General features: G+C 50.8%; 1 protein-coding gene across 2 annotated transcripts in view; it reads right to left on the reverse strand.

Moving 5' to 3' along the window:
- The window catches only part of DIS3L2 (DIS3 like 3'-5' exoribonuclease 2), a 309,415-nt gene that overhangs the window by 90,164 nt on the left and 197,337 nt on the right, over window positions 1-21,914 (reverse strand). For both annotated transcript variants that reach the window (XM_053311493.1, XM_053311492.1), the window contains 2 exons: window positions 21,214-21,326; window positions 7,002-7,109 (listed from right to left, as the gene is read on the reverse strand). In XM_053311493.1, the coding sequence (XP_053167468.1) occupies window positions 7,002-7,109; window positions 21,214-21,326 (221 nt within the window). The remainder of the gene's footprint in view (window positions 1-7,001; window positions 7,110-21,213; window positions 21,327-21,914) is intronic.

The following is a 21,914-nucleotide window of genomic DNA, read 5'->3' on the forward strand; positions in this document are numbered from 1 at the left end:
GCCTCCTGGGAGCTTCATGAGTGTGCATGCAGTGGAGTAGTCATGTGCACGGACCGGTTCGGAGGCCATTCTAAAGGCCTCCAGACCGGTCCGGACACGGGGTGGTTTTGGTTCGGGTGGGGGGTTCCACAGGAGTACGGGGGGGGGCTTTACTCACCCTCCCAAGAACGACGCCGTATTTATGTGAGTAAGCGGGCGGCATGCCTCCCTGCCGCCCGCTTCATTCCCCCTCTCGGCGTTCCCTCCGTTCAAATTCTGAATCGGGCGGCAGGGTATCTCCCAGTCCCTGCCGCCCTCTTTAATGCCCCCGCTCGGCTGGCGGCCGCCCCATTCAAGCCTTCAAGACCCCTGCCAGGCCGGCCCGGCCTGGCCCGGCCCTTCCCTTCCCTTCCCTTCCCTTCCCTTCCCTTCGCAAGGGGGACGAGCGGCAGAACTCCCTGCCTTCCCCCTTGCCGGCTGCGCTGCAAATGGCTTCTAAGAAGCCTTTTGCGCGCATGCGCGAAAAAGAAGCCTTTTGCAGCGCAGCCGGCAAGGGGGAAGGCAGGGAGTTCTGCCGCTCGTCCCCCTTGCGAAGGGAAGGGAAGGGAAGGGAAGGGCCGGGCCGGGCCGGCCTGGCAGGGGTCTTGAAGGCTTGAATGGGGCGGCCGCCAGCCGAGCGGGGGCATTAAAGAGGGCGGCAGGGACTGGGAGATACCCTGCCGCCCGATTCAGAATTTGAACGGAGGGAACGCCGAGAGGGGGAATGAAGCGGGCGGCAGGGAGGCATGCCGCCCGCTTACTCACATAAATACGGCGTCGTTCTTGGGAGGGTGAGTAAAGCCCCCCCCCCCCCCGCCGTTATTTGGAACCCCCCACCCCAGTGCCGGACCGCAGCTCCGCGGTTCCGTGCACATCCCTACAGTGGAGTCTGGGTTCTCAGCATCAAAGCGCAACCCACTGCCCCACATGGGCATAGAATCTAGACTAGAAACACCAGAGCACAACATCTCCAACACTTTCTTAGCATGGTTAATGTTTAGCACTTCCACAGCAGCCAGCCTTCCACTAGTAAAGACGTGGGAGAGGAGAGCTGGTCTTGGGGTAAAAGGTAATGTGTGCCGTCGAGGCAGTGTGGACTCCTGGTGACCTGTGATTTTCTCTTTGGTAGAATGCAGGAGGGGTTGACCATTGCCATCTCCCACACAGTATCAGGTGATGCCTCTCAACCTCCTCCTATATTGCTGCTGCCCAATAGAGTACCAGTGGGGATTCGAACTGGCCACCTCATGCTTGCTAGGCAAGTCATTTCCCACTGTGCCATGAGGTGGCTGCAGTCTTGTGGTAGCAAGCATGAATTGCCCCCCTTTGCTAAGCAGGGTCTGCCTTGATTTGTATTTGGATGGGAGACTACATGTCTGCACTGTAAGTTATTCCCCTTAGGGGATGAGGCTGTTCTGGGGAAAGCACCTGCATTCTTGCATGCAGGGGATCCCAGGTTCAGTCCCTGGCTGGCACGTTCTGTCTGCCTCCCAACAAGGTGCCTTTGGATGCTCACAAGGCAATGAAGCCGACACCCATCCTGGTATGGGGCAAGACCATAGTGCAATGACTGAGCATCTGCTTTGCAAGCAGAAGGTCTCAGATTCAGCTCCTGGCAGCATCTCTAGTTAGGGCTGGGAGAGACTCCTGCCTGAAACCTTGGAAGGTCGCTGCCAGTCAGCAGAGGCACTCTGGCCCCCCCGGGCCCTGGGGCCCCAGTCCATGGTCTCCAAGGTCTGGAGGGGGGGCTCCTACAGCCATCCCACGCCTGCCCGCTGCGGCTAACCTACGTGTCAGGGTTGGTTGGTTTTTTTAAAGCTGCCACACAGCCAAGGGGTGGCTGTGGGGGGCAAGCCAAGTAGCTGACCTCCTCCACTCCCACGGGGCATGTCCTCTCTGCCCAGTGGCTGCTGTGAACTGTGGGGTGCACCTGCGCAGTTCAGAAAGAGATTGTCACCAACCTGTGATGCCACAGGCGATCTTTTTCTGAACTGCACAGGTGCGCCTCACAGTTCACAGCAGCCGCTGGGCAGAGAGAATGTGCCCGATGGTCGGCTCCCCCACATCCGCCCCTCAGCCGCATGGCAGCTTTGTTTTTTTAAAAATGGCATGCAGGTTAGCCACAGCAGGAGGCCCCCCAAAAGTAGGCGTGTGTGTGGGGGGGAGCCCGTTGAAGGACTGGTCCAGGTGCCAAAGCATCACTCCCATAATCCCCAGCCCCAGTGGCCTTTGGAAGTGGAAGTGAATCTGCTTTGCATGCAGAAGGTCCCAAGTTCACTCCCAGGGGTGTATCTAGGGTGGGGCAGGCAGGGCACGTGCCCTGGGTGCCACTTGAAGGGGGCGCCATTTCTTAAAATAAAAATAAATAAATAAATGGCCACTACGGATGCTCAAATGGCCTCTGCGAGGCCATTTGAGCATTGCGGTGGCCATTTTGTTTTCAGCGGTCATCATATATATATATATATATATATATATATATATATATATATATAGCCACTACACATGCTCAAATGGTCCCTGCGAGGCCCTAGGCCTCGCCAGGCCTCACAGAGGCCATTTGAGCATGCGTTGCAGCCTCCAAAATGGCCATCACGCCAATCTTTTCAGGCCCGAATAGGCCTGAAAATCAGCCCGGGACGGGCTGTGGCGGTGAATTAAGAGGCCAGCAGGGGGAGGGGGAATGGTGAGTTTGTCTTTGAATCAGTGTGAAATCCTTAGTATTAAGGCCCACTGGGAGTTTCAGAAAGACAGTTAAAATGAGAGAAAGAGAGCAAGAAATACTAGAATATGTTCCAAGCAGTGACACAGTTTACTCTGCATATCCTTTAATTATTTTCAGACGATCTGGGAAAAGTCAAATTCTCCATTTATTTTTAAAACTTATGTAATAGTGATGCTACAATTCATAGTAGAGAATTAGACAGGCACTTCTGTTTAGTTTTCCAAGTACACCTCCACATAGTATATGGGTATTTCATGAGCCCCAGCATACTGGAATTTGTCGTTTTCCAGCATATTTTGGTCTGGCTACGTCCACTGCTAAATAGTTTATGAAATATTAAAAGATGAACGAGCTTGACTTGTATTTTTCAGCTGATATTATGGTAAAATTATCTGAAAGTTGGGTGTCAGATGTTTGGACAGGGGGCACAATTTCAGTGCTTGCCCTAGGCACTATTTTCCCTAGATACGCCTCTGTTCAATCCCTCACACCTCCAGGGAGGGCTGGGAGAGACGTCCACCTGTGACCTTGGATAGCTGCTGCCACTCAGTGTAGACAATGCTGAGTTAAGTGGACCAGTGGGTTGACTTGGTAGAAGGCCGCTTTCTATGTAGCAAGTGGCAGCAGCTTCAATATCAATAACCTGGAAATGCTTTTGTGCAAAGGAGGAGGAGCAGCAGCAACAAAGGAGCAGCAGCATTTGCCCATTGACAGAAGGGAGCATAGAAAGTAATCAGGTGGATCTCCTTGGGCTGGAAGCTCTAAAGTGGCAAGTGCCGCGATGAGGACCAGGCCCTGTCTCACCTCCCAACCCATCTTATGTGGAGGGGGAAGAAATCTGATGCAAGTCCTACCCTGCGGATCTGAGGGGTTAGGGTGAAATATGCAAGAGAAGCTGTGGGCCTGGTGGTGAGTGTCACTAAATGAACAGTTGGTACTTTAATAAGGTAACCAGGAGCTGCTTTGTATCATTGAGTCTAATGTACTCAATTGTACCATTGAGTCTAATGGTCCATGGAGCTCAATACTGTGTTGACTCTAATTATCAGCAACTCTCAAGGAAGTCTTTCTAACTCCGCTACCCAGGACCATGGGGTCTCATGTGTAGTGCACAGGCACTATGCCCCTGTAGTGACCAGTCTCCCCTCCCTCTAAAGAGTTAACAAGAAGTGAACTCTTGACTTGACTGACAGGCTGGTGACCTCCAGGGCTCAACTAATCAGTACACCAGATGGGTGGGGCTTAATGAGCGGTTGCTGGGAATTCTGGGAACAAGAGAGGAAGTTCTGTGCTGGGGGAGAAAGGGGACATGTGGCAATGGAGTTTGCTGCAACAGGATGACTGCAGCTTTTGGAAGACAGATCTTGTAGGAGGCGTGAATCTCATCAGGAGTTTGGTGAGTTCAAGGGAAAAGGGGAAGCCAAGGCTTTTGGCTTCGGGAACCCAGCATAGGGAACAGTCTGTTTAATCAGACGATGCATCAGGAATTTGTTTTGCTTTCTGTGTGCTTTGCATTTTCAAGCCTTTGTTATTATTTTCAACTAAGTAACTAAGATTTTACTGCATGCCACCTCAGTATCATTTGGTGTGCTGCTGAGGTATTCTTGTAACCAACTATTTTTAAGTTTACCTAACTCACCAAAAGCCTCAGATGGAACCAGTTTGTAGTAATTGTAAAGGACTCTGTAACCATTTACGCATTCTTATATGCAACCTAAAACTGAAGCGTAAGACAACCTATTTTTGTAGCCTTTTGAATAAAAGGTTCCCCCCCCCTTTGTTCTTTACCTTTTTCAAGCCTCCAAGGGTGGTTATTGACCAAGCAGGAGGAAGTGGGGGCTTTTCTCTGGAGCAAACGCATCTCAAGGAGAGCTTGGCCAAATTAACAATTTAACTTCATGTACAGGCAGTGGGCCTGGGAGAACAATTGGTTTTATTCTTGCCTATTAGCAAGGGGGAGTAGACTTGTGTATTTGCCCAATACCCAGTTAGAGAGGGACCTTGGATTAAAGCAGCCAATCCACTCGTTCGGTTCTCGGCAAGTTTTAGGGTGCTTGGTGGCAGCATTTTAAATCTATCGGATTTAAACATAGACTAGTTTTATGAGAAGCCCAGCCAGGCAGCTCACCAGGGATGACTCGGCATTTCTTCTCCCTCACGTGAGCTAGCTCTGCGACAAAGGCTTGAATTCCCTACAGCCCCATTAAATAAAGGTGGAGATGGCTGAAAAGAGGGGAGAGCAGTCAAGGAGGAAGAGGCAGGAGACTACTCTCCAATGGAAATTTTCTGCAGTCTCCCTAATGTGAAGCCATCAGAAAAAGAAAAAGAGAGGAAGAGCGAGGCAGCGGGAGGCAAATAATTAGCTAGCTAATGAGGAATAAACAGCTCATCTATTTTGCTCGACAGAGTCAGGCAGATTTTCAACCCCCTCCTGCAAGTTTGATCTGAGGCAAAAATGAAGAATCATGTTGCTGGAGAGGACCCCTAATTGCCTACATCCATACAGCCCTCCGGGAAGGAAGGCAGGTCCCTCTTAACACAACACAGTCAACCACTCTCAAGCCATTCCCTCCATCTTCCTCTCTACTTCCAAACCCCTGGCTGGCAGCAACAGCTGCACGAAGCCCAAACTCCTCGTTCATCCTGGCTCCTGCCATTAGAGCTCGACATGCAACGCCTTGGAGTGATTACAAGCATTAGCACTGCCGGTCCGTGTGCAAATCAATTCCATAAATCCACACAACACTCAGTGAGAAGTGTTACTGCTTGGTCAGGAGCGAGGATTTCCCGTTAAAAGCCGCTTTCCGGCACCAAGGGCAACCAGAGCACAGCCTCCGGGCAAGAGGCAAGAAGAGAAGGGTTAAAAGGGGTGAGCTAGTGGAAGCCGCAGTGATCAGCATTCAGGCCAGGTCCAGCTAAAGCAATGGTGATGGCACAGGGGACTGAGAACAACAAAGCTATACAGAGGAGGGGAGATCTCTCTACGGCCAGCCGTCATGAAGGCTGCATGGTTGGGGCGGCCAACCTGAGGCTCTCCAGTTGTTATTGGACTACAATGTCCATCACTTCCAACCACAACTGTGGTCAGAGATGATGGGTGTTGTAATCCAACCACAGCCGGAGAGCCTCAGCTTAGTGACCCCTGCTAGACGGAAGCCCCAGGGCTCAGTGGCCGTTCAATACCAGCAAGAGCAAAGACTGATTGCTTCCAAGCCCTGCCTGTGGGCTCCTCAGTGGCCTCTGGTTGGCCCGTATAGGAAGCAGGATGCTGGACTGGATAGACCTTTGGTCACATTCAGCAGGACCCTCCTTATGTCAGGGCTTAGGTAAATCCCAGGCACCAGGAAGCTGTGGGGCATTGGGAAATTTAACCGCGGCACCTCTGTTAGAATATTCAGAGGTGGAACTATTTCATCAAATCTTTCTTTGTCCCAGGCAGCCCTGTTGCTCTTCTAAGTATGTTACTGACAAAGGAGATACAGAGAAGCCCATTGGCCCCACTCCTCTACAGTGCCAGAGAAACGGGCCAATCTGGGTCTGCTGCTTCCTAGCTGGTAGGACCTGGAAGTCCCCGATTCTAATCTCCCCTCCGAGACACCACCCCATTCTGATGCACTTGGGTGTTCAACCTATCGGATCAGTGCACCAACCCATGGGATCATTCAAGAACCAGACTCTTCCCTAGGGAAGGGGCCAAGTTGCTCTGCCTGGGCGGCAGCCTTAAAAGCCAACCGTCTGCTCTGAGAACTGCTGGAGCTGCCATGCCCAGTTCCTGCTTGTGGCTACCTGCGTTTCTGACTCCTGGCTCTTGGAGCTAGCCAAGGCGGGTGGCGCTCTGGGTCCTTTCCTTGGTGGAGACCCCAGCTCAGCTAGAACAGGATACTTTTGCACCCCATGTTAAGAAACGGAATTTTGCTTTCCATTTGAAGTGTGCTGTAGGGATGTGACCTGCCCGCAGTGCAAATTGTATTTATGTATGTGAAGCCTTTGTGTCCCACCTTCCTTCTCACGGAGGGATCATTTTAATCCAGGCGGTCTTGGACACGTGAAGCTGCCCCATACCGAGTCAGGCCACTGATCTGTTTCGCCCGGTCTTGTCTCCTCCAACCTGGCAGCAGCTCCCTGAGGCCTCAAGCAGGGATTGAACCCAGGACTGTCGGCATGCCAAGGATGTGCTCTGTCACGGAGCGATGCTCTCTCGCCACCGTGAGGAGTGGACTGCGCCAGGAAGGCCTCCTGCACAGCGGCTCAGGCTTACCTTGCCTTCAGGTGTCAGCTTCCATATGACGGAGAAGGTGAGTCTGTCCGTCAGGGGATTGAGGCTGCACAGTTCCTCACAGAGCAGCTTGGGAAGCATGGGAATCACCTGGGAGGCAGGGGAGATGACACATCAAGGTTAAAGAGAACATCCTCTCCACTCTGCGCCCCAACCCCCTCCGAGATCATTGGCAGTTGCCACCAGCTCATCTGGATCAGGGACAGGCCTTCTCTGTTGCTACCCTGAGACTTTGGAACATGCTCCAACCTGAAAAAAGAGCCTGTACAGCTCTGACAACTTTTAAAAGGTCTCTAAAGACATATTTATTCACCCAAGTTTTTTTAACTAGACTTGTGGTTTTAATTTGTTTAATGTTGTAAACCGCTCAGAGACATAAGTGCACAAACAAACGGAAATAAAAATTAAATAAAAATACATCTGATTTCCCTGGAAAAGACTACCAGGCGGCATCAGAAATAACCTCTCTTTTGATGTGCAACACAGGTCTAAGGGACCACGCAAGAACAACTAGGGGAGACCCGACTGTCATTAAGCCTGATCGTGACTGAAACCATTGCACAGACTTCCCCTCCATTCCTTCCCCTTCCTCTGCGGCTTCCCTTGTGTCACTATCTAGACTGGAGAGCTGGTCTTGTGACAGCAAGCATGACTTGTTCCCTTAGCTAAGCAGGGTCCAGCCTGGTTGTATTCAAATGGGAGATTAGAAGTGTGAGCACTGGAAGATATTCGCCATAGGGGATGGAGCCACTCTGGGAAGAGCATCTAGGTTCCAAGTTCCCTCCCTGGCAGCATCTCCAAGACAGGGCTAAGAGAGACTCCTGCCTGCAACCTTGGAGAAGCCGCTGCCAGTCTGTGAAGACAATACTGAGCTAGATAGACCAATGGGCTGACTCAGTATACAGCTGCTTCCTATGTCCCTATGAATCCTCTTGGGGTATGGATCTGTCCTCTCAATCTTTTGTATGTGGATGCTGAGGCAGCAGCAGCAGCAAACAGGAAGTCATTTGCATAATGCATAAAATTAACTTAGGATAAGGGTTCTCAAACGTGGGCCCCCAGATCAGGTTGGACAGCAACCTCATCATCCCCAGCCCCTATTGTCAAACTCAAATGATAGGGGTTTTAGTCTAGCCACATCTGAGGACTCGGGTTTGAGATCCCCTAACTTAGGACATTCATTGCCACCGTGTGCTCTGTTTGTCACTAGTTTAGATTGTGGTGTTTTTTTAAGGATTAAATCTGTGGCCAACAGATTTATTTATTATTTATTTGTTCATCATATTTATATACCACCTGATATATACATATCAGCGATTTATCAGCACTCATTAGCCACAATGGTCAGACAACAATTAGCCACGGAGCCCTTGACTACCAAATGATGGAGGTGAACAAGAGATTACGGAGGTTCCATTGGAAGCTGCCTTATGCTGAGTCAGCTGCCTAATACGGACGACACTGACTGGCAGAGGCTCTCCAAGGTTTCAGGCAGGAGGATCTTCCAGCTCTAACTGGAGACGTTGCCAGGAGCTGAATCGGAGGCCTTTTGCCTGCAAGAGCTAGTCTGGTGGTAGCAAGCAGGGACTTGTCCCCTTAGCTAAGCAGGGTCTGCCCTGGTTGCATATGAATGGGAGACTAGAAGTGTGAGCCCTGTAAGACATTCCCTTCAGGGGATGGAGCCGCTCTGGGAAGAGCAGAAGGTTCCAAGTTCCCTCCCTGCAGCATCTCCAAGATCGGGCTGAGAGAGATCCCTGCCTGCAACCTTGGAGAAGCTGCTGCCAGTCTGTGAAGACAAGACTGAGCTAGATGGACGAAGAGTCTGACTCAGTATATGGCAGCTTCCTGTGTTCCACGGAACTATGGTTCTGCCCCATACCGAGACAGGTGCCAGCATCATTGCTTTGTGAGTAACCAAAGGCATCTTGCTGGGAGACAGACAGAACGTATGGTACTAGATGGGACTCTGTCTGTTCCAGCAAGGCTTATTATGTTCCGTGGCATGGAATTTCCCCACCCTCCAAGGCAAACGGTGGTGGCTCTCCACTCAGCTCTCCTTTCCATGTCTGAAAGAGGCCCTGGACAGAGCTCTTTCAAACCACGCTAAGAAAAGGAGGGAGCCACCCCACTCCCTGGCTGCAGCCTGTCAGAATGGGAGTCCAGTCCATCATTCCATGACACACAGGATTCCATGCCACAAGGTAAAGCATTCGCTTCAATGGCTTGAATAGGGGTGAGACACATTTAGAAAGTAGAGGTGTCTCAAGAGACAGCAGCTATGGCAGCTACCTGGGATGTGCCCATTTAGAAGCAACATGACGTTCGGTGCCAGTTGCGAGGGGCCACCATGGCGGAGGGCTACTGCTTTGCTCCATGTGTCGGCTTCTTGGAGAATCTGATTGGCCCCTGGGGATGCTAGACGAGAGGAATCTTGGGGCTGACATTCTTATCAAACCCCTTAGTATTCCTCCCTTTGCTCACTGCTTGGGCTCATTCCCATTTGAGTCCTGGGAAGCAGGCGGAGTGTTAGTGATTTGCCCAGTGCCATCCAGTAAGCTTCATAGGGAGGAGAGCTGGTCTTGTGGTAGCAAGGGTGAATTATTCCCTTTGCTAAACAGAGTCTGCCCTTGTTTGCATTTGGATGGGTGACTACGTATGAGAACTGTCTGCTGTAGGATATTCCCCTTAGGGGATGGGGCCACCGCTCAGTGATAGAGCATCCACCTTGCATGCCAGAGGATCCAGGTTCACTCCCGGGTGGCATCTCCAGACAGGGCTGGGAGAGACTCCTGCCCGAAACCTCGGAATGCTACTGCCAGCCAGTGCAGACAATACTGAGCTAGATGGACCAAGGGTCTGACTCAGTGGAAGGCAGCTTCCTATGTTCATGGCTGAGTGGAAATCTGAACCCAGATCTCCCAAATTCAACACACTATAGGACCACTAGAACCCCTGGTGAGCCCCTGGTGGCGCAGTGGTAAAACTGCCGCCCTGTAACCAGAAGGTTACAAGTTCGATCCTGACCAGGGGCTCAAGGTTGACTCGGCCTTCCATCCTTCCGAGGTCGGTAAAATGAGTACCCAGAATGTTGGGGGGCAATATGCTAAATCATTGTAAACCGCTTAGAGAGCTTCCAGCTATAGAGCGGTATATAAATGTAAGTGCTATTGCTATTGCTAGAACATCAAGACCAGCCTGCTGGATCAGAGCAGAAGTTCTTCTTGACCAGCACCTACCTGCCCACAGTAGCCAAGCAGATGCCACCAGGAAGCCCACAAGCAGGACTTTCACACTGTCTCTATTTTATGAATGTTGTGAGCTGTTCCAAGCAGTAGTGTACTGGAGGGGCGGGGTATAAATATTCTTATCTAAATAAATAATAAATACACGTTCAGATTTGTATCCGAGTTACTACGGACCAGGGATTCTAACATGAAACCGTAAAACTAGCCAGCAGAGCTACACAAAGACCTGATTAAAAGCAACCAACCAATACCCCTGTTTGAAAGGTGAGGAACAATGAGGCGGAGGCAGAAGCTATCAGCACAAAGCCAGCAAGGGCTAAGATTTTATTTATTTTGTTATTTTTTAACTGCTAAGCTTCCGGAAGTCAGCTACGCTTGCCACTGAAGAACTGGGAAAGGTGCCGAAGAGGGCAACCAAAATGATCAGGAGGCTGGAGCACCTTCCCAATGAGGCGAGACTGCTGCATCTGGGGCTTCCCAGTTTAGCAAAAAGGCAATTAAGGGGAGAAAAGATTGAGGCTTCTATCAAGAGTATGCACAGCGTGGAGAAAGGTGATGGGAGTTTTTCTCCCCTTCTCACAACACCAGAATCGGGGATCATCCAAGGCAACGGACTGGCAGGAGATTCCGGGTGGGCACAAGGAAGGAAGCACTTTTTCACAGCAGCACATCATCAGTCTATGGAATTTGCTGCCTCAAGACGTGGTGAGGGCCACTAGCTTGAGCAGCTTGAAAAGGGGCTTAGACAAATCCATAGAGGCCAGGTCTGCCATGGCTGCTAATCGTGATGGCTCCAGGCTGCCTCCTGGCTCAGAGCTGGGATGCTACTGAATGCAGGCCGCAGGGGAACAACGGCCAGAAAGAGGGTCCTGGGCTTTCCAGACGTTTCTGCCTGCCACTGTGGGTGGAAAACAAGATGCCGGTCTAGACGGTCTTGGCTCTTCTCATGCCATGGCTTCGGATATGCGACGCCAAGTCACCCACGGACTGACCAGGAGATCCTAAGTCTACTTTGAGGCACCGCCGCCCCCCAGCATAGGCAAGAGCTGCATCTCCGCACCATTCTGGGTCGCTGCATTTAGGCCGAGAGAGACCAAAACCTCATCCGAGTTGCAACTTTTGATCTCGCCACGGTTATCTGCTACGACAGGACGACTATCTCCAACCGCAATGAACACACAGGTTACAGAAAGCAGCCCGGAGAGAATGCCGAGGCCCAGATTCGTTTCAGAAAGCAAACATTTTCTATCTGCATGCCGAGCCTTCACGGGAAAGCTCTTAAAATATTTAATCACGTTTGTGGCTTGGCACCCGGTCCCGGCTCATAAATCCTCTCTAATTGTCTGGCAGAGCTGGGGACAGAGGGGCTGGCTGCTGAGCCTCCGACCACGAAAGAAATCTCTTTCCATATGAATCAGCAGGGCCGGCTGAACTGGAAGGTCAGGAGGGCAAATGGGATGATAAGCCGTTCCTCTCAACACAAAGGCCGCCAGCTGTGTTATTCCAAGGGCAAGAGAGCACGTTGACAAGAGAGACCGGCCCATAATTCACAGATATCCTACGTGAGGCTGACCATGCCTCCTGGAAGGCCTGGCCACACAAGGGGCAGAGCCTTCATGGGCTGTCAGAAAGACCGGCAGCCAATCCAACCTGGGGCACTAGCAGTGGGATACTTACGGCAAGACTGGATCACAACCCAGTGGCCACACAGCAGGAGAATAATGACGCTGCAGACAGGAGCAACTTGTCCGAAGGAGCCAGGAAGACATCAAAGGATGCTCCTCTCTCCCACCTTGCTTGTGAGCTGCGCTGCCTGCAAGCTGGACATTTGTCAGGTAGAGCTGTGTGGTTCACCATGCAGCTCTACCTGATGAATGGCCAGCCCGCAGGCAGCGAGGCAGAAGAGCAACCTGAGTGTTGCCCATGCAGCTCTACTTGTTGAATGGCCAGTCTGCAGGCCATGTGGCTCTCAGCCAAGGCAGGAGCAACCTTTGGCATCTCCTTGGCTCCTTAGGACGGGTCACTACCGGCTGCAGCCAAGGCCAAGAAGGCAGCCCGAGGGAAGCATCTATCAAAGAGTCACCTGCTCAAAGAAGATCCTGCTGCCAGGATGGGGCACCAACCTATTAGCACTTAGCACTTACATTTATATACCACTCTATAGCCGGAGCTCTCTAAGCGGTTTACAATGATTTAGCATATTGCCCCCCAACATTCTGGGTACTCATTTTACCAACCTCGGAAGGATGGAAGGCTGAGTCAACCTTGAGCCCCTGGTCAGGATCGAACTTGTAACCTTCTGGTTACAGGGCGGCAGTTTTACCAGTGCGCCACCAGGGGCTCTATTACTCATCAGCTGGATCACCGGCTCGCATGTGAACCTGCCCAAATGGCCGAAATCATCTCCAGTGATTCTCCTCTGGGTCCTGGAGGCAAAGTGGGTGGCAAGCGGGGAACAGGCCTTCTCAGTGGGGACTCCCTGTACGTCGAATGCACAAGTGTCATTCTGCAGGCAAAGACCCGTTATTTGACAAAAAGCCATTGTGGCCGGGCAGGAGGGGAGCTGCAATCCAACAATATCCGGAGACCCAAGTGGAGAACCCTTGTTGTAATGCACTTTTAAGGATCTGCTTGACACTGCTGATGTTTCTAGGCTGTTCTGCTGCTTTAGTTCTTATTTTGAACATCCCGTCTTTGCTGGGACTACACACTGGGAGGCATCCTGGAAATTTTGCTCTAAAAGGGAGGGGGGTTGTCCTGAAATATTTTCAAAAAAATAAAATAAATGACAGAGCATTTATATAGTGTCACCATCCTGCCCCCATCTTAATACTCTCCAGAGCGCTCTTCATGCAGAGAACTACATGTGCACGGAAGAGTCTGCATCAGAGTGGCCGGGTGAATTCTGAAACGGCTGAGGATATGGGGAGCCATGGCTGGCTGCTACAGGAACTCTTCATTCCCCCCATTCTGAGGACAGGTCAAGCGTCTGAAGTGAGAATTTCAACAAATGTCCAGCCTAGCACAGCATAGGCAGCTGCCATATACTGAGTCAGACCACTGGTCTATCTAGCTCGGTATTGTCTTCACAGACTGGCAGCGGCTTCTCCAAGGTTGCAGGCAGGAATCTCTCTCAGCCCCATCTTGGAGATGCTGCCAGGGAGGGAACTGGGAACCTAGATGCTCTTCCCAGAGCAGCTCCATCCCCTGCTGAGGGGAAAATCTTGCAGTGCTCACACATCAAGTCTCCCATTCAGATGCAACCAGGGCAGACCCTGCTTAGCTAAGGGGACAAGTCATGCTTGCTACCACAAGACCAGCTCTCCTCTCAGAGGAGCTCATCCTAAGGAGCAGGAGGGGTGGAGGGAAAAGAAGCGCTCCTGACTCTGCTTCCTGGCACCTTGGGTTGCTCCTCCCTCTCCCCCCCCCCCCGCCTGCCCAAGAGCCGCACTGCCTATAGGGTGGGCATATATTAGGTAGAGCTGCACAGGCTATGCTTGGGTTTCTCCTCCCTCTCCACCCCCGCCCCCCCGCTGAGAGCTGGACTGCCTGCAGGCTGGCCATTTGTCAGGTAGAGCTGTGCAGTTGATCACACAGTCACTTCCGGCCCTCTAGGAACTGTGGATATGTGGGTAATTGTATCCGTGGGTAATGAACATGGGTGTCAATTAGACACCCCTGGATACGCGAATCTGCAGACGGCGAGTGAACGAATAGTGAGTTTCCCTATACAAGTTTAGTATGAGAGAGGAGAGCTGGTCTTGAGACAGTAAACATGAAGTGTCTTCCTTTGCTAAGCAAAGTTGGTTTGCATTTGAATGGGTGACTACAAGTCAGCACTTTCTGCTGTAAGATATTCCCCTTTCGGGGATGGGGCCATAGCTCCATGGTAGAGCATCAGCTATGCATCCAGAAGGTCCCCGGTTCACTCCCTGGCAGCATCTCCAGGTAGGGCTGGGAAAGACTCCTGCCTGATACCTTGGAGAGCAGCTGCCAGTCAGTATATAGACAATCCTGAGCTAGAGGGACCAAGGGTCTGACGCGGAATAAGGCAGCTTCCTATGTTTCAAGTTAAAAGTTTCAGCAATAAAACTTTTAAACTAGACTGAGAACACTCAACACCCCATAAACCTCAACTTGGCGTATACTACTGGCACTGTCTTTGCCTCCCAGTTCAAATCTTTCTTGTTCCCAAGGATGTCCCTTATTATCTGATCATGTTCATGGGAGTTTGATCCATCCCTCAGAATTCTCACCACTGTTTTTAACATTTGCTTTTACTTATTGAAGGTGGATGCCTCACTTATATTTCATTATCACATCACTCATTGTCCCAATATTGACACCTTGACTATGCATTTGAATGGGAGACTAGAAGTGTGAGCACTGGAAGATCTTCCCCTTAGGGGATAATGGGGCCGCTCTGGGAAGAGCATCTAGGTTCCAAGTCCCCTCCCTGGCAGCATCTCCAAGATAGGGCTGAGAGAGATTCCTGCCTGTAACCTTGGAGAAGCCGCTGCCAGTCTGTGAAGACATAGGAAACATAGGAAACTGCCATATACTGAGTCAGACCATTGGTCCATCTAGCTCAGTATTGTCTTCACAGACTGACAGCAGCTTCTCCAAGGTTGCAGGCAGGAATCTCTCTCAGCCCTCTCTTGGAGATGCTGCCAGGGAGGGAAATTGGAACCTTCTGCTCTTCCCAGAGCGGCTCCATCCCCTGAGGGGAATCTCTTCTGGTGCTCACACATCAAGTCTCCCATTCATATGCAACCAGGGCAGACCCTGCTTAGCTATGGGGACAAGTCATGCTTGCTACCACCAGACCAGCTCTCCTCTCCTAAAGACAATACTGAGCTAGACAGACCAATGGTCTGACTCAGTATATGGCAGCTTCCTATCTTCCTACAAACAGTCTAGAACTGGTGCAACTGAAAGTTCAACTCACCACTGGCTGAGCTGCTGTCATGTCACCGAATGTTCACTATCATTCCAGCTTGGGGGTCAAGGGGAGCATAGCCTCAGCAATACAATGGTGGTAGCCAACACAGCTTCCATGAGGGAAGTGAAAGGTCAATTTTGCAAGGAGAAGAACATCCCATCCAACAGTACAGGCTATATGCTGTGTGTGTTTGTGTGTGTGTGTGTGTGTGTGTGTGTGTGTGTGTGTGTGTGTGTGTGTGTGTGTGTGCGCGCATGCAAGGGCACCTTGGAGGTAGAAAGACTTTAGGAAAACAAGACAAGGAATTGCCAAGGTGAGTGAATTTTAAATACTGATGTAAGCTAACCAGCCACTATTTTGCTTGCCGGTCACTAGCACACATTCCATTATCTTTCCTGCCCCCATTCCAAAGGACCAGGAACCACCTCAAATGAATCCATCCCTACCCAAGGCATTTGCAGAAAGACAGACAGACACTGCAGGATATTCAAAGCTTCCATGCAAGTTCCAAGTGCGATCTCACTCCATGAACACACACACTCCTGGAGGCCTCCGTGCACCATCTCAGAGCAACCTTACTCCCTTGACGTCTGTGGAGCTGGGACCTCGCACAATTTGTGCAGCGCCATGCACTGGCCGGCTCTTGCCTTCTGAGAAGAACCAGCCCTTTTCCCCAACTGCCACAAAAGTGGGACTGAAAAAGGGGCGGGGGTGTCTTCTCAGAATGCAAGAGCTGGCCAGCAGGTTGTGCTGCAAAAATTGTGTGAGGTCATTGCCCAGTGTGTGTCCAGAGCGCAAGATCACACTATGAAGTAGCGGTGAAAATGTGCAGCAGTGTGTGTATGCGGAGTGACACTGTGCTTGGAACTGGCGCAAAAGCTTTGAAACTCTTGCAGTCTATTGCTCCTCCATGTTATCCTCACGACCACCACGTGAGGGACAGCAATTTCCGCGAGGCCAGCCAATGCGCTTCATGGCTGAGCAGAGACTTGTACAACGCCTCCCCATCCAAATCTGCTGCACCGCACCAGCCTTGATCTCCAGCTTCCCTGAACATCCCTTTCTCCTGATTTCCCTGTGAGCATTCAGACTTGGAGTGGTCCTGAGACAGCAGAGTTCAAGACAGGCCTGCTGGAGTTGAACTGCAGTGGGTTTGGTGGCCACCAGGTTCAACCGCAGGGCAGCCAGGGAAGGTCCACCATCAGTGGGAATCATGATGGGGAGGCCTGAAGTAATCAGCAAGGCCAAAGAACAAAATGCTTTTCATGGAAAATAAGAAACAGCATTTCCACCAAGTCACACCAGCAATCTTGTTCCCATCACTCAACCTGGCGAGCCGCCCACTCCTGCTTAATTTGGGGCTCGTTCAGTCTTCCAAGAACGGGCCCCTCCATCAGTAGCCTGTCAATAGGGTGGAGCCAGGCGAACAGTCTGATGGCCTCTATGGCATTGCGCCCTCGATTCAGGGAGGGACCTCGGAGACTTAATCACGGGGTGGCCTCGTACACTGAGAGACACTCAAAGGAAACAGGCAATTTGTTTGTGAGCCAAGAGTTCCTGCTCATGAGTTCCCTTTCTTTTTTGTATCAACACTTCCATGAATTCAAATTTCGATCACCTCTTTATTATTCAGCTTGACGTTATCAAAATATCAACACCCTGACAACCTGCTGGTGTCAGAAGTGAACGTCTCAGAGCCCTTGGACTCCACAGGAAGACTGCCTTCCAGTTCCAATCTTTGATCTCCATTATAAAACAGGACCAGTAAAAGATCGCAGGGATTTTATGGCTGACCTTCCCCACTCCAACTACTTCACACCTAAAACAACACAAAGGGACGTGCCAGAAGGGAGAAAACTATTTAGGCTTGCCTGCTTTGTAGAACCTGATACACTCATTTCTAAGACTTACACTTTTCTCAAAACAAACCATTAGCCTTTTGCACAACTACCCCTTCTCTCCCAGACAGGCAGTTCAAGGGAATTAGTTATGCAGATCTATTTAATTTCCTTGTGGGGAGATTCCCCTCCACCCCATAGCACTCAACCATGGAGAAGCCAGAGTAGCAATGCTATCAATGTCAAGCCTCATTTGCTCCAGGGCTGTTTCCCCATCTTCCTTCCAACGAGCTATTCCCATGTACATGGTGGAGATGGATGAATAAAGCAAACGGCACACTGACAAAGACATGCTCCCCCACTGAAACACTCCAATACTCAACAGGCAAAAGGATCTTCTGTTTTTAATTCTGCACTTGGGGCTTGGCTCTCCACTTAAGTGACCCTCCCCTGGCACAGAACCAGGATTCAGAATTAGGTTTCTTGATCTGATCAACCAGTTCAGCTGATGCCCACGGGCTGTTTGGGGGAAGGACAGGAACTGATACTGGAGTTCTGGATGGAAGGACTCCATTGTGTTGTCTCTCCTCCCAGCAGCTCTCCAGGATAACAGGCAGGGGCTTTTCCAGCCCTGGCTGGAGACGGCAAAGACTGAACCTGGGACCTTCTGCATACTCACCACGGAGCTACAGCCCCTCTCTAACCATGAGGCTGTGCCTTCCTTGGGTCTAGGGCCTGTATCTTGCTCATGTTATTCTACATAGCACCACATATACTGATGGCATGGACAATAACAATTGCCAAATAAAATCAGCGAGGGGCAGAATGTGCCTACTTAAGAAAACACTGCTGCTTGTCAGGCCCTGTTCTGATTTGTCATTTGCAGAAATGAAGATGAGCTAGGGTGCAAGGGGGAGCTTTTGTGCCTTACACACAGTGGCTGTCCTCCCTGATGAAGAGCAGTTGCTCAAAATGCATTGGGATCTCTGAATAAAATACTCATGTCTGCACCCATTGATTGTTCTTACCCCTGCTAATTGGGCAAAGAGGCACCTTTTTAACATGGTGATTCTCTTTATTTAGCAAGGGGAGCTGGTCCTCTCCACCCCCAGCACAGCATCCCTGCAGTGACTGTTGCTGGTGTCTATCTGATGTTTCTTTTTAGATTGTGAGCCCTTTGGGGACAGGGCTCCATCTTATTTATTTATTTGTTTGTTTGTTTGTTTGTTTGTTTATTATTTCTCGATGTAAACCGCTTTGGAAACATTTGTTGAAAAGTGGTATACAAATATTTGCTGGTGATGTTCTTCCTCCTCCCCCTCCCCCTCCTGATGCTGCCCTCTTTGTACCGCCCCTCTCTGGCCACCTCCAGCCTCAAAGGTAGGATGCCTCATGCCCTCCCCTCTTGCCTGTAGGCTTCCAGTGGCATCTGGTGGGGCACTGTGCGAAACAGGATGCTGGACCGGGTAGGCCTTGGGCCCGATCCAGCAGGGCTGTTCTTATGTTCTTCTGTCACTTGCGCCTCAGCACCAAGGGCATGTGCCCCTTTGGCTAGAGCAGCAGCCTCAAAGAGGAGGCTGCTGAAGAGGAGCAGGAAATGGCCTCTGCCATCATGATTCAGGGTCAGAGAAGCAACACGAGCATCCAGTGCATAAACCAGACACTTCACTCACCACTGAAAAGGCGGAAGCAATGGTCATGAACCGGAGGGGTGGGTTTTCCAGGGCCATTCAAAGGGTGAATAGTTCAGAAGCAATCAGGGGGAAAGGATACAGCTCAGAGGCAGAGTATGTATTTTATATTCGGAAGTCCCTGGGCCCAGTACCCAGAATCCCCAGTCAAAGTGATCTCAGACAGCAGGACTGGGGAAGGCCCTTTGTCCGAGGCACTGCCAGCCAGAACAGACACGACAGATCAATGGCCTGACTTGATATCAGGCAGCTTCCAGGGTCCAGCTCCTAAGGGAGAGACAGGGGACTTGCGTTCCACACGGGCAGCCACTGAGTGCATTTATTTCACCAAGAAAAAGCAGGGAACGTTCGCCAGAGAGCAACCACAAAAAACAACAACTCAAGTCTGCTGCAGGGCTGAAACAAGCCCAAATTCCACACGAAGCACTATTGGAATAAGACGGGTCACATTTGGAATACAATGTACAGTTAGGAACATAGGAAGCTGCCCTATACGGAGTCAGACCATTGGTCCTTCTGCCTCAGTACTGTCTACACTGACTGGCAGCAGCTCTCCAAGTCTGGCCTGGCGATTTCAGGGAGTGAACCTGGGACCTTCTTCATACAAAGCTACTGAACTACTGCCCTATAATGTTATGCTATAATATTTTATAGCAGACAGTGTTGACATGTCTAATGCCACCCATGCAAATGCAAACCAGGGCAGACCCTGCTTAGCAAAGGAGACCATTCATGCGTGCTACTGCAAGACCAGCTCTCCTCCCCGGATCTGGTTGCCCCAACTTAAAATAGATATTCCAGATCTGGAGAGTGTACAGGATAGAGGCAGCCAGAATGATTCAAGGGATAGAGAACCTTCTATCCTGTTCTGGTTAAGGTACGGTTTCTATCAAGGAAGGCAGGCCTGAGCGCCAAGGATCTTGGGCAGCAGCAAGTGCAGGGAGTAGTCAGTCAGCACGTCAGCTAGAGCTGAGCAGAGTCACAAGAGCTGGGCATGGCAACATTAACAGAACGTTGCTCCAGCAGCTGCTCAGCGCCCTCCCCTCCAAAATCAAGGCTTTGCTCCTTCAAAGGGCACTGCTTGATTTTGGAAACGCTGGCTCTAGCAATGCTGGGGCGGGGGGCGCTGCAAAGGGTCACTCAGGGTCTGTGTCATAGATTCTCCCCACCATCTCTCATTCCCTCTACTGTCCCACCTCATCCCCAAGGCAGGGTGGATGCATAGGAACATAGGAAGCTGCCATATACTGAGTCAGACCATTGGTCTATCTAGCTCAGTAGTGTCTACACAGACTGGCAGCAGCTTCTCCAAGGGTGCAGGCAGGAGTATCTCTCTGCCCTATCTTGGAGATGCTGCCAGGGAGGGAACTTGGAACCTTCTGCTGTTCCCAGAGCAGCCTCATCACCTGAGGGGAATATCTTACAGGGCTCACACTTCTAGTCTCCCATTCATATGCAACCAGGGCAGACCCTGCTTAGCTAAGGAGACAAGTCATGCTTGCTACCACAAGACCAGCATTCCTCTCCAGGAAAACAGATGTCCTGGTTCTGTGGTCACGACTCCTTCCCTATAAGGAAAGGCTAAAGCACTTGGATCATTACAAGAAAAGCGGGGGGGGGGAGCAGCATGAGAGAAGCAAGAGAAATGTTGCAGAAGGTGAGCAGAAAACGTCCCCCTCCCTCCTCTCCCCCCTCCACAATACTAGAGCTCAGGCTCATTGAATCGATAGGACGGGTATTGGGTTCAGGATGGAGGAAAGGGCTGCTTCACACTGGTCACTTTGACTACCAGAAGAGGTGGCAATGGCCTCTAGCATCTTTAGTAAAGATGACCAAGGGGTCTCAGACTTGGGTCCCCAGATATTGGGGGAAGGCCTTCGGCCCTTGTGGCTGGGGATATGATGGGAGCTATATTCCAACAGCATCTGAAGACCTAAGTTTGTGAGCCACCAGATGAGAGAAATGAATGGAAGAGAGGGCTGTCCAAGGTTACGCACCGTGACATCTAAGTGGAACTATTGTGCAAAAGCAGCACCCAGCATTCTACCCTGCTGCTTCCTCCGCTGCGAATGATGGAGCAGGCAGAGCTCAGAGCGTACTTGTCCCAGTCCTGCTGCTCTTGAGGGAGAAAGCAGGACTTGTCCTCTTAGCTAAGCAGGGTCCGCACTGGTTGCATATGCATGGGAGACTAGAAGTGTGAGCACTGGAAGCGATTCCCCTCAGGGGATGGAGCCGCTCTGGGAAGAGCAGAAGGTTCCAAGTTCCCTCCCTGGCAGCATCTCCAAGACAGGGCTGAGACAGATTCCTGCCTGCACCCTTGGAGAAGCCGCTGCCAGTCTGTGAAGACAATACTGAGCTAGATGGACCAATGGTCTGGCTCAGTATGTGGCAGCTTCCTATGTTCCTGCCCAGATTTTTGGCAGAACATGGTTATGACCTGTTGAGTCTTGCTGCATAGCACCAATTTTCTCCTCTCACCTTCTGAACTAAGTAGACGCTCGTTGCCCTCTTGCTTGCCACTTCATCCAACGCTGTTCCTTCCACAACAAAATAGCTCACATCCGCAATGTGCACACCCACTTCAAAGTTACCTGAAATGACAGAGGGAAGGTGAATCGTCAGGCAACTGGCAAGAACAGGAAACAAGGGCAAACAAAGCAAATACATTCCCTGTATTTATTTATAAAAGATTTGTATACCACTTTTTGGCCAATAAAGCCACAACAGAGGCTTCACAGACAAGAAAACAGAATGAGGAAAAAAAACCCAAACACTTCTCAGGGCGGAGATCTTACAAAATGGAGAACAAGAGCATCCATGGCCCAGGGCTAAACACTTGATATGAGTGCCCATTTTAAAGACGCTTTTTTGAGCTGTTAGCTGTTCACTCCAGTTATTGCTCCAAGCGCCGCTAAACTGCAAGAGATTCCTATTCACCTTTAGTTGGGAGCTGGCGGGGAAAGGGGTCAGCAAGCATCAATGCTGGTTTGCTTCTTCCTTCTCAGCTTTTTTTAAAAAAACTAATCACTTTTGTGTTTTTTCCTTCTCTGTTGGACCAACCTAAAACTGCAGGACTCCGCTCTTGACTCCAACGCCAGGACCACTTTTAATACCTCACACCTAAAATATCTCATTAAGGATCATCTTCATCCACACCAGCCTGCCTGAACCCTTCACTC

This window comes from Hemicordylus capensis, chromosome 3 (genome assembly GCF_027244095.1).
Source record: "Hemicordylus capensis ecotype Gifberg chromosome 3, rHemCap1.1.pri, whole genome shotgun sequence".
In the NCBI taxonomy this organism is placed as follows: domain Eukaryota; kingdom Metazoa; phylum Chordata; class Lepidosauria; order Squamata; family Cordylidae; genus Hemicordylus; species Hemicordylus capensis.